The following is a 13206-nucleotide window of genomic DNA, read 5'->3' on the forward strand; positions in this document are numbered from 1 at the left end:
GCCCGCCCTCCCCGCTCCCAGCAACGCCGGCGGCTGCCTCCAGAGACCGTAACTAAGCGTCTCCGCTCACCCGCGAGCTCTGCTCCCGGCTGACAGCTCCGAGGGCACGCGTCCCTTGTCTGCTGTGGCGCAGCAGGTCTCGGGTGCTAAAAGTGTGCTGTCACTGAGCAAGGCAGAGCAAGAGGCGGAAGCCAAAACTACCAGTGTATCCTTACCGGGTCAGGGTTATAAGGATCAGTCGTGATTTCTCTCAGCTCACAGCCGTATTTTATGGGGAGAGGAGCGCGAACTTTGTCCAAGTTTCCAAGTGTATCCAAGAATGCACTTTGGGGACAATCTTCCGTTGTTTGGTAGCACCTTGTTTGCCTGGCATTTTAAGGTAACTAGTTTGTCTATGCGTGTAAATTTTGAGGTCTTTTTGAGCCTCCAGTTTACTAGGACCTGTGCTAAGCACTAGAGATAGAGGAGTAAAAGCCCTACCGTCACACGTTCCTCATTCTTTTGTGGTGTAGCATCATACCATTAAAATATTCTGTGATATGCATTTTATTCATAATAAAAAATTTTTGTGGGACCACGGAAGGAGCCCTGTCCTCTCAGGGATTGGAAATAGGGATGAAGGTAGCAAGGAAGAGGTGATAATAAAGCTGGATGCTTCATTCCTGCTGACAAAACTGTGTACACTTGTAAATAAATAGGGTTTTTGTCCAGTTCATAACGCATATTACTAGTCGAAATATCAGAGTGAAAACCGACAAAGGCCAAAATAGCACACAAAATTTGTTATTGACCAGAGTGATAGAAAATCCTTGATAAAATTTAGATGTGCAAAAGTTGACACAGGAGAATTAGATATGGTAGAAATAATGGCAACCAAGGGCAATTCAGAAGGCAGTGGGTATAATGAATAAAATATGACATGGTTAAAACTGTTTTAATGCAATGCTAATTTTTGTTAATTTTGTTAAAATTTTCAGTAAAAACAAAATGAAAATGGAAGAAAATTGGATCAATTTAACTGAGTAATAAAATTAATCAAGAAATAAAACTGGCTTAGTGGTTTACATTCTCTACCCCAATTATTCAATTTTGGCATATGGGGTTAAAACCATTTATGAGAACCTCCCTAGAATCAGTAACAGCATCAAAAGACCTAGGGCCACTTCAGGGCTTCATAGGAGGTAAATTTAAGCTATTCCCAACAGACATAATCTGACATTCCTGAAGCAAAGTAGGAAAAAGCACAAGTCTTAGTAAAAAAGGGACCTGGATTTAAATCAGTGACTTTTTTTCGTACTCACTTGGTTTCCTTAATCAAGCTGTTTGGCTTGTTAAGTCTTAACTTACTCCTTTGTTACATAGGGAAATGACCTACCTCCCAGTCATATAATAAAGTTTCTGGCATAGGACCTGACAGAGAAAATGGTAAATGATAAATGTGTCATTTAAATTCCCAAACTTTCCCACTTTAACCTCTTGGTATAGGAAGCTAAAATGTCATATACTTCTCTGCCTCCTCAAAATGTTTCATGAAACAAATTATGTCCTTTCCTTGATGGCCTCAGAATCCTGACAATAATGACCAACTACTGTATTATGCTGTAGCAACACTGGAAATAATGAAGCAAAGAGATTCATGGCATGGGTGCTGGTACGTGAACATAATTGAGTCCTGTGGTCTCCTTTCTTAGTGTCTTGTCATTGCTGAGACTGAGAAGCCATAATCAAGTTTGGTAGAATTTTTTTAAGATTTTTTTTTTTTTTTTTTTTTTGAGAGAGGAAGAGAGAAAGGGCAGGGGTGCCGAGGGGGAGAAAGAGAAGGAGAAGCAGACTCCCCACTGAACAGGGAGCCAGACCTCAGGGCTCCATCCCAGGACCCTGAGATCATGACCTGAGCCGAAGGCAGGCACTTAACCAACTGAGCCACCCAGACACCCCTCAAGTTCCGTAGAATTATATATAAATGTATCAATAAGCTCGAAAGAAGACCTCTCCCCTTAAGTTTTTGGGTATTAACTTAGTAACTTCTTACTACTCATTTATTTTCACTTTCATGGTATATATTTGAGATAAATTTCATTTTTTGCTGGCTTGTAACCTTGTTACAAGAGTAACTTTGGCTTAAAAATCCCTGTCTGACTTTGTTAAAAAATAACACCATTACCAGTTAGCCTTGTAGCAATATATTAGGCAACTTTTAAAAATTTATCCCTGGGGGCGCCTGGGTGGCACAGCAGTTAGGCATCTGCCTTCAGCTCAGGGCATGATCCCGGCGTTATAGGATCGAGCCCCACATCAGGCTCCTCCGCTATGAGCCTGCTTCTTCCTCTCCCACTCCTCTGCTTGTGTTCCCTCTCTCGCTGGCTATCTCTATCTCTGTCAAATAAATAAATAAAATCTTTAAAAAAAAATTTATCCCTGGACTTATTGAAATATTTACAGATAACGTCTTAGATTCATTTCAAAATAATACAAGGAGCAGATGTCCCTGGGTGGCACAATTGGTCCAGAGTCAACTCTTGGTTTTGGCTCAGGTCATGGTGTCAAAGTCATGGGATCTCGCCTACTTTGGGCTTCACGCTCAGCATGAAGTCTGCTTAAAAACTGTCTCTCTCTAAAATAAATAAATAAATCTTAAATAAATAATACTAATCCAAGGGGCAGATGGATTAGAGGGAGGTAGTGAATGGGTGAATGGGGTGAAGTTGAAACAAAATTTACCATGTGCTGTTGATAACTGCCACATTTGGGTGATGAGTACCTGGGCTGAAGGCTGAAGGGATGGGAGGAGTAATTATACAATTCTACTTTTTGTTATGGGAATTCCAGACATAAGTTTAAATATAAGTTTAAAACAAATGAACAAAACAAAAAAACTATGTCTCAGATTAAGAGAAACTGGGTGCTGGTTTGGTTTCTAATTTGTTGTATGTGGCTTAGGTAGTCACTTAAATTTCATCAAGCCCTCTATTTTCTCGTCTGTAAAATGAGGGCTTCATGACTGTGAATATTTATATCTAAGCATTTGGGCAATTTGACTACATTTGGTATCATGCAGGATTTTAAGTCATTTGCTTTTATTTATTTAAGCTATCTTTACATTAAACGTGGGGTTGGAACTTACAACCCCGAGATCAGAAGTCTCATGCTCCACTGACTAAGCCAGCCAGGCACCCCAATCATTTGCTTTGTTTTTTCTTTTCTTTTCTTTCCTTTGTTGTTGTTTTTTTTTTTTTTAAGATTTTATTCCTAAGTAATCTCTACACCCAATGTAGGGCTCAAATTCACGACCCTGAGATCAAGAGTCACACGCACCACCTACTGAGCCAGTCAGGCACCCCCACCAATCATTTGCTTTTAAATAAAGATCGAATTCATGGTATTCTCTTAAATTTCACAATTTGTTTTCCATGAGTATGGTTCAGACTTAAGATAGAATAAAATCTTATATAAAATTGAGAAATGAAAAAAAAATAAAATCTTAACTTCTAAAAATCAGCAAAGTGTTCTTCGAACATTTCTTCCAATATTCTTCACTTAAAAAATAGTTTCATTTGCTTACTTTAACATTAAACAAATTCATTAACATACCTAGTTACAAATTAAGGCAAAATAGATTGCTAGATTTCTAGAACTTTAATAATTCAAAACACTGTGTACAATAGTGTATTTCTCACTAGACATATAGCACGATTTACCACATATTTTAGATATCTGCTATTCTATACTTTAAATGAATGCAAAGTTTTCAGTGACTTGTATTTTGGAGGGAAAAAAACCTTTAGCTACAATTTTTTTACCAAGTTATGATTTAATATTTATCAGATGTGTAAATATACAAACATGATAGCAACTTTAAAAACTTGTGAATAGTTGGCCTTACAAAATTACAACACACTGAAAATAAATCCCTCCCGCATTTTATACAAACTACATGATTTTGATATACAAAGATTCTGTCTTTATTACACTGACAATGTACAACCAAGACTATTTACAATGCAAAAAATTATATAAACCACAATTTAACATTCTGCTACTGGCAGCCACTATAGTTTAGGAGGTAGCTTTAATTAAACGAAATGAACAGAAGCCACATTTCCCAACTTGTGTTCTAAAAATAATTTACATAAGATAAAAATTCATTATATGCACAGTATATACAGTTTAATTATTAAACTGCAATCTAGCTTAATGTTTTTTAGTATATCCTGAATAACTAATATGGCAGTGGGTTTGCTATTGATTTAGCATATTGTTAAAAAAACATACTGAACATTTATAACTTTAAGACTCGACATAGTGACATGTCAAAAGTCCATAGATAAGAATCAAGTAAAATTTTTAATTGCTAAAGACATAGGCCTAAGCTTTATTCCTTTTTCTTTTCTCTAACGATACATTTGTTTTGTCTTACAAGAGCATAATATCTGAACTCTTGCATAGGCTCTTTTGTATTTAAATCACAGTAAGGGGGAAATGTATGAAAGCTACGATACGAGAGCACAGTTTCAGGAGAATCCGGCTCACTAAGAAACCATTATAAGTGCTTTGTGTCAATAATTACTCCCAATTTCTTCCAACTTGACACAACAATTTACCACTGTTTATCTTCTGCATAATTCAAAGTATACGTAAACAGCATACAAACAAAACTGAAAAATGTTGGTACAGCCAACGATATTAAGAACTGTTTATTAATGGGAATATTCCCCGGAGCCATCAAATCCCTCAGATGCTGTTAAAATTCCATATTAGTTAGTAGTTTATCCAAATCTACCAAACCCACACAACGATTAGTCCTTTACTTTTTTCCTAGTGTGGTCACAAGACATTGAGGAAAAAATCACTGTGATCGCACCGAAGAGATGCGTCATGTCTGAAAACAAACGTTCAGCTATTCTTTTAAAATCTAACAGTTGTTAATATTGTTTTAAAAACATCTTCAGGTTTTAGATTTATAAGTCACTTAAACAAAATATATGATTCTATTATGTCAAAGATGGGACCCGAAAATGCAATAGGGTGATGATGCCTACCCTTCTACTCTCACAGTTCTACCTGGGAGGCAATCCCTTTTTTGGCCCTGCAGTAAGTTTGTCCTGAGATTAATGATGCAACATTAGGTAAAATTAGCAAGACTTTTTCTTCGTTACATAAAATCACATTTTAAAATATTCTTAAAAAAATATTAACAGCTGTTCTTCATCTTGTGCTTAATGTAGAAACAGGTATAAATTTGCTTCTTACGGATCAGGAAAACCTAACGTTATATTGCTATGATATACATAAAATCTTTTTCAAGTTATAAATTTGTTCCAAATAGACCACACATTGCTTGGACATTGCATTTTTCATTGATTGACAGTTTAGGCACTTGTTCTCTGAAAATGTCTGGTTTGAGAAATAAACTGCCACCTCCTCCTCCTCCTAAGTGACACACCAGGCAGTGATCACAGAAGTGCTTCCCAGATGAAAGATCAGACTAGGGTTCAGTCTATAAATGCTATGATTTTGGTTGATAGGGGAAACAGTTACAAACACATCAATTCAGTCTTTAACTCTTGGTAGATTGTAAGCATAGCGCACCAAAGGGAATCCTCGACTCTGATAGAAGCAGGCTCGTCCACAGGCCTGCACCTGGTCAGAACTGTCGGAGACAAAGGAATCTTCTTCATCTGCATAATCAGAGTGGGCCGATTGTGTGCCACAGTCGGACCAATAGCTGTCTGGTCTTTGGCAAGAACCCACTGCCAATGCAGGACAGCTGTGTGATTTTATTAAGTGTTTGCATGACACTGGCTTTGTCAAAAGAAAGGATTCACAGCAGTCACACACAGTCAGGTTACCCTGCAAATGTGAGTACATGCCACAGTCATAGTAGAAATCCTGTTCCACACAGCCAGCTTGGCTACTGATGGAAACTGAAACCGATCCGCTTTTCTTGGTAATGTGTCGCTTCAGTAACTTCCAGTCTTCTTTAAACTTTGGGTTGAAGAAAACATATAGGACCGGATTCAGGCAAGCGGGCAACGGGAAAAATATCAGAGTAACAGACTTCATTATTTCAGGGCTGATGGAGATTGCAGTGATCAATGGCGCAAATGAGAAAAATGCAACGGGGCAGAAAAAGATGCAATTGGTGAAGATGAGCCACGCAACATGCTTAATCATGCTAGAATGTGAGTTCTCTGAAAGGTCCTCTTTTTCCAAGTTGCAGTAAAGTTTGGTGTAGATAATGGCCATTAATAAAAACGCTAATGAGTTTAATAGCACTAAGGTCACAGTAAATCCTAACGACGGCGTTTCTCCTGTGGGGAATGGCAAGCATAGGGGTGATGCAGAATATTCCCCCCTATGGAAAAGTGGAAAACAGCCTGCCACTGCCGCTCCCAGAAAAGCAAAAAGGGCAGCAATCCGGAACTGTTTGAGATGATTGCTTTTCCCATTTTTCATTATATCTTTTGCAGATAAGCTTCTTTCGACAGCTGCCAACATTAATAAAAATATGGCACTTTCAGAGGAGAAAATAGCAAGAAACCCAGCTATTCTGCACCCACTGCCAATCTCCCACCAAATGCCAAATTCAGCAAATCTGCCCCAGGACACAGCATCCAGAAAAGTTAAGATGCCGGTATAAGCTCCCATGAATAAGTTGGATACAGAAATCAGGCCTATGAACAATTTGGAGGAAGGCAGTGATGAACAAGATGCAAATGTTGTTAAAATGACAAGCAGGTTGAAAAACAACGCAACCAAGAAAATGAACCACACAGTAAGACGGATCATCCAACTTCCCAGTAGATATTCGCAGGGCTTAAAAGCACCTAAAACAAGAGACAGAAATAAAAGACAATTTAGAAAACACCATATTCCTGTATGCTATGGCTTCAGAGAAAAACTAAAGATGGTTAATCTAGGATAATTAAATCTGATACCAAAATTGAACCAAATTGAAAAGATTACTATTTCTTAGCTTTTTTAGTCAATGGACTAAGGCTATTTTAAAAATAGCTGACTTTAATTTCTTTTATTAAATAATTGGTAAAGCCATACAGTGATTGCATAGATATAGTACAGTGTCTCATACATGAAAAGTACTTGATATATCCTGAAGGCTTGGAATCAGATAAACTAGGGTTTTAATTTAAGGTTTGTAATATGCTGTTCTTCCTTGAGAAAGCAGCTTAAACCTGTATAAATTTCATTTTCTCACCTGTGGATAACAATGCCTATTTCATAGCATGCTGTAGCTTAAGTAAAATTATATACACGAGGTACCTAAGCAGGTTACTAAGTACATAGCTGGACTTCAATAAATAATGAGGTCCCTTTCTTCCTCCTTCCTAGTCCTAATACAGCTTTTAAAAATTATATATGTACATGTATGTACATATACATCTATTTTTTCCCCCCACATTTCTTATGGCTTTCAAGGGCAACCTGACAAAGCAGGTTAAGACAGGTATAAAAATACCCACTTTTCATCCAGAGAAATTGAGATGTCAAAGTGTTCGATTGACCTGACAAAGGTTATTCAGTAAGACAGTGAAGCGAGAGCAAAACCACAGGGATGTTAAATACATACAAAGCTATATCCAATAAAACCCTGTGAAACTTACACTAGGATAGCAACAACTAATTTAGTAACTAAATTGTATGTTCTACTAACGGGCTTTGAGAGGCTAGTTATGTCACAAACGACAACTATTTTATTTTAAAATTAGTAAAGAAAAACGAAATGTTGTTTATAGAGCACAAGAAAACTATGTGTTACAGTTGCCTAAAACACATGTTCTGATTTATCCTTCTGAACTGTCATGAAGTTTGATACATCCCATACAGCATTTTAAATCACTGAGACATTCACAGACCTAACAAGCCGTCTCTGCAACATTTATATCTTGTATATCCCAAATATCACAAGAAACTTTAAAAAACATTTTTAATTAAGTAATTAACTATTTTTTATTCCCCCCTCAGGGAGTGTTAAGAGGAAGCGTTCACTGTTATGTCTGTATCTAAACTCATCCTCCTTTCAAGGAAGCGGGAGTAGTAGTTCATCTGACCTGAGAGAACAGTTCACCCTTCTGGAAGTGTTTGGTAGGTGGAGGTACTTTCCATCAAAAGCCTGGAGAGCATGCCCCACCTAGTCTCTGTCTTTGAAAACCTGCTGCCTCCTCCAGTTCTAACAGAAGGATCCCACTCTCCGCTACTTCCTGCTTCCTGCTTCGATGTGAGGGAGCACATGGGCGTCTACGTGTTACTACAACTGAGTGGGGAGGCAGGCCCGCAGTGCATCTCTACTGCAGCCCACATACTGCAGTCTGAGGTGAGCTCAGACTAACGTTCCTCCTGGCTGACGAAGGTTTAAATTCGGTGTGAAGGACATGGAATCCCTGCCTGTTCAGGTCTAGTCTCCCCTTTAATAAGGCTATTCCCTTCTCACTGGGTTGTCCGTTCCTTATGTACCTTCTCCAACACAAGGACCCCAGTAAGGCCAGTGAGCAAGCTGCACCCTCTTAGCTTCCAACAATTAATTCAGAAACTAGACAAAATACATTGCCTAAACTGAATTGATTCTTGCCAATTCCATTCACTCATCTGATCACCTTAAGCTCATTCTCTACATAGGCACTGTACTAAGTATTAAAAGAATACAAACACAGCCCCTTAAAAAGCTCACGATCTGGGGCGCCTGGGTGGCTCAGTTGGTTAAGCATCTGCCTTTGGCTCTGGTCATGATCCCAGGGTCCTGGGATTGAGCCCCATGATGGGCTCCGTGCAGAGTCTGCTTCTCCTCCCTCTGGCCCTCCCCCTTGCTTGTGCTCTCTCTCTCAAATGAATAAATAAAAAATGTTTAAAAAGGGGGGGCACTGAGTGGCTCAGTCAGTTAAGCGTCTCCTTCAGCTCAGGTCACGATCTCAGGGTTCCGAGATCGAGCCTCACATCAGGCTCCCTCCTTGGGAGGGAGTCTGCTTCTCCCTCTCCCTCTGCTGCTCCCTGTCCGTGCTTTCTCACTCACTTGCTCTCTGATAAATAAATAAAATCTTTAAAAAAAATCTACTTCATAGCACACAAGTTAGCCAATTATTTATTTTTTCTTTCACAGTAAAAGTCCAAATTCATCTTCCCTGATAGATGAGGCCTAATCCAACATTACATCATGACTAAATATGTGGTCTCATTTTAGTAACTTTCCCAAGTCTACTAAAGTTGCATGAAATAAAGTGGAAAGAAAAGGAAAAGCAAGGTTGCATTAAAAAAAAAAAAAAAGGGTAACACTAAAATTCCTTGCAGATCCGTTACTTCTAGAACTCGTCCTAGAGTTAAAGAAGTGCTCAATTTTGCCTCTCAATTTTGAATGCGCATAACCCTCTGGGGAGCTTGTTAACACCGGACTCTGAGTCAATGATTCTGGGACTGAGATTCTGTACGAGTTGCCTAAGCTCCTGGTACAGAGACCACACTTTGAGGCAGAAGGCCTTATGACATCATCTAGTCCTACTCCTGTTACCAAAAAAAATCACATCTTTCCCCCTACGTTTCAGATATTTGCCTGATGTTCATTTAAAGCAAGAAACTGCAGCAAAATGTGTTGGCTGTACCTGTGGAGGGTGTACAGTGGATAATTATTTGACTATGTTCTTCATTTTCTGCACTGCTCGTGACACCTGCTGCATCAGTGGGACCTGAATAAATAACATAAACTGTGTTTAATTCAAGCTTTATGCAATTGAAAAAACTATACTTTTCTGCAATCTTCTCTCTTATACATGATGTAAGTTCAGCTTGCAGGAGGCTTCATAACAAAGATGCCAGTAACACAGTAAATGCAATTTTCTCACATATTTCATAGTTAACCTTCACAAATGATTACAATAGAAGAGACAGACTTGAATTAATACCCTAAAGAGCGTTCTGTTTTTAGAAGTACATGCACTCGCCTTTATCCTTTGCCACACTGTGGTCTTGGAGGCTGGTATCTTCTGTGTTTGAATGTGCATACGAGTCACAACCCCAAAATGCACAGCACTGATAAGCATATGGTACTGATAAAGACCTGGAAAAAATGGTAAAATCTACACTGAATAACAACGTCACAGACATGCTTTTGTTTTGTAAAAAGTACTTCAATCTTTAAGAGCCCAGGAGTCAGAAAGACCTGACTGTCGCATGCTTTAAAAGCTGGTCATTAGCCAGTCTGGGCCTCAGTTTCCTCCTCTGTGAAAAGAACTCTGCTATCAGATGACATCATGACTTTCTCTTTTCATAGAAGATATGCTTTTAAAAACTGAATTTAGAACAAACCCTATTTAAAATTCATCAGTAATATGGCAATTTAAAATGAAATCTTATCAGACCCCTTTTATACATGAATTATCCATGCCTGAGTTATCATTTGATACTGGTAGTTTCATTTAACAGCAATGTCCCAGATCCTTTGTGACTTTATACCACTAAATGAACGTGCTTTGCTCGCATAAGTATAGTAAACATATTTATTCTCTTCTCCCACTGTACTATCCCCAAGCCCCATGTCTACTGTATCAAATGTCTTTATGAAGTATTAGAGCATTGTGTCAATTTTCTGTAGGTTCACAGTTATGGGGTTCCTGCCACATTGTTAACAACAAATCTGCTATATAAAAAACCAGTCTGATGAACGGCTACGTTATCTCCCTGACAGTCTCAAGGGCTCCAATTCATGTTCTCAAAAACTACGGAATAATGCTCATGTTCTATTTTTTTACCAAATTTGTGAGAACTGGGGTAGAAAATACTCTTAAATTATAGCCTCCCAGAAAATCTGAGAACCACAGCAAAAAACTAGCATACTCTATAATTTAGGGGCCCACCATAAATTGAACAAAAAAGAAAAATATGCAAAAACACACCTGAGATTAACAAAATCTTTTGCTGCTAAGGCTTCTTTTAGCTTGAAGTTGCCAACAAGTTTCAGTTGATTTAGCCCATTCAGGCCTTCCGTAGGAAATGAAGTTAATTCATTGAAACTTATATCTCTGAAATGTGAATGAGACTCCAAATTAACTCCTAGGATGCAAGTTACACAAAAACATCCGTACATGTGTAAACATCCTAAATATTAAAGCTCTACAAGGAAGTTCCGGTGTGCTAGAACAACAGATCTGGCATTCATCCTGCCACCTAAGAAGGCATTACCCAAGGGAGTGACTGAACAGAAAAATATTTCCATAGGACAACGCTAAAACACAAGTTTCTGTAGACTATTCATTTCTTTCATGATATGCCTGCATAAAATCATCAACTTACAGGTTAGTTATCGACCCAAGCTTGGCAAAAGCTCTGTTGTGAATTTCATGAATCAGGTTTCTACTCAGATCTCTGCAATTACAGGAGCAGCATGTTAATCGTTTCAAATAAACCTCAAATTGCAGTTACTTCGACCACAGTGTGGAATCTGAGGTAGTCACAGTATCCCTGATAAGATAACAAATCTTATTAATCTTGTCCAACAACTTCAAATTTATGTTGAATCCCTCCCCTTCACAAAAATCTATTTCTTGGAATGGGTTCCCTAGAGCAGTAATTCTAGTTGGCATCTGTTTCAAAACAGTGGTGAATTTTCTCCACCTTATCATTCTGGTACCAGTTCAAAAATATAAACAATATGATATAACCTTTGGTACTATTAAGTAGGCGAGGAAAAACTCAGCTCCTGACAAAGCTGAAAATAAAAACAGGTTTCGTACTATTTGCCTTCTCAAAGGTCAGTGATAAGGCCCCAGGGAAGACAAATAATCAATATGTAAACAAGAGCATTCCAGAAGGGCTTCAGATATCATTCTTTACCCGAGCAGGAAATAAAAATCATATCAACACCAGAGCTGTACTATATTCAGAAACACACCCTGAGAAACTCTGATATTGCAGAATTAATAAAAACAGAGAAATAATCTGCAACCACACTTAAACTGAGCGTTAATGGAAATTTAAAGGCTCGATAAATTCACTCCATTACGCATCTCCCGGATCACAGGACAACCGGACAAACTTAGTTCCAAATCATAAAAAGGCCAGCTTTTCATTGTTGTCACTTATCAGTGCTCTAGAAGTGATGGCAGCTAGGAGCCAGTCCCCCTCCTCGCTACTGCCCAGATCCACACGCAGTAAGCCGGTCAGGCACGAGGAAAGATCCCAACCTCCAATAAAATATTTTCTAGTAGAAAGTATTTTCAGTTTCTTACTGGGGATCTACTGGAAGACAGGATTCAATACATGTAATTTCACTTCACCTTCAATTTTTCAAATTTGCTCTATATTTTAAAAATGTGTTTTAGCGTATTGTGTTTTCTGCACTAAAGTTCTGTAAAGGTGGGGACAAGGCTTGTCGTAGCCACCTCTCGATCCCCAAGTGCTTAAGAGAATATTTGGCACAAATACACATTCAAATACAAATACATGTTTTCCAATGACTGCTTCTGCTGCATATTGGCTATATTTGTGACGATACATACCCCAGGCAAGGGTTGGCACATTTTTTCTGTCGACGGCCACATAGTAAATATTTTCACCTCTAGGTCATATGGTCTCTACTCCCAACTACTCAACTCTGCCATAGTACAGTGAAAGAAGCTTTAGACAACACTTACACAAAAGGGCATGGCTGTCTTCCATTAAAACCTAATTTATAACAATTGGAGAAAGGCTCGACCTGGCCCACAGGCTATAGTTTGCCAGCCCTGCCCTAACAGATTGGCAAACCTCACCAGTATGATGCGAAATCAAACAAGCTCCATCTCTCAGGTTATCCACATTATGCCTTTCCACTTATCAACGTACGATATAATAAATCAGCTAAGTTTACTAAATAAAAAGCTAAGGTTAAAAAAAATACTGAAAGTAGATTATTGATAAAGTACCATGTGGTAAAATTTAACAATATTTATATATAATAAATTGTTTCTTTAAGTATATCTATCACAGAAATTGTAATGATATATTAATTTATAACTGGACAAACTCTGTATTTGTTTCTAATAATCAGAGAGAAACTTACAGAATCCTCAGAGATATCAGGCCTTGAAAAGTGCCTTCTTTTATTTGGTGGATCTGATTACGTTGCAAAGAACTAAAAAAAAAAAAAAAGAATGAAAGAAAAAAATTATTTTCGATTTTGAAAGATAACATTTCTTCAATTTTTTCTAAGCTTAAATACTCATT

The 13206-nt window shown here is 38.1% G+C and overlaps 1 protein-coding gene across 1 annotated transcript in view; it reads right to left on the reverse strand.

The window, feature by feature from the left end:
- Positions 1–4679: 4679 nt before the first annotated feature.
- The window catches only part of LOC100468419 (leucine-rich repeat-containing G-protein coupled receptor 4), a 97359-nt gene continuing 88832 nt past the window's right edge, over positions 4680–13206 (reverse strand). Inside the window, exons 13-18 of the mRNA XM_011226479.3 lie at positions 13043–13114; positions 11296–11367; positions 10899–11024; positions 9948–10063; positions 9609–9692; positions 4680–6827 (exon numbers count right to left, since the gene is read on the reverse strand). Of these exons, the coding sequence (XP_011224781.3) occupies positions 5551–6827; positions 9609–9692; positions 9948–10063; positions 10899–11024; positions 11296–11367; positions 13043–13114 (1747 nt within the window). The 3' untranslated portion in view covers positions 4680–5550. The remainder of the gene's footprint in view (positions 6828–9608; positions 9693–9947; positions 10064–10898; positions 11025–11295; positions 11368–13042; positions 13115–13206) is intronic.

This window comes from Ailuropoda melanoleuca, chromosome 16 (genome assembly GCF_002007445.2).
Source record: "Ailuropoda melanoleuca isolate Jingjing chromosome 16, ASM200744v2, whole genome shotgun sequence".
In the NCBI taxonomy this organism is placed as follows: domain Eukaryota; kingdom Metazoa; phylum Chordata; class Mammalia; order Carnivora; family Ursidae; genus Ailuropoda; species Ailuropoda melanoleuca.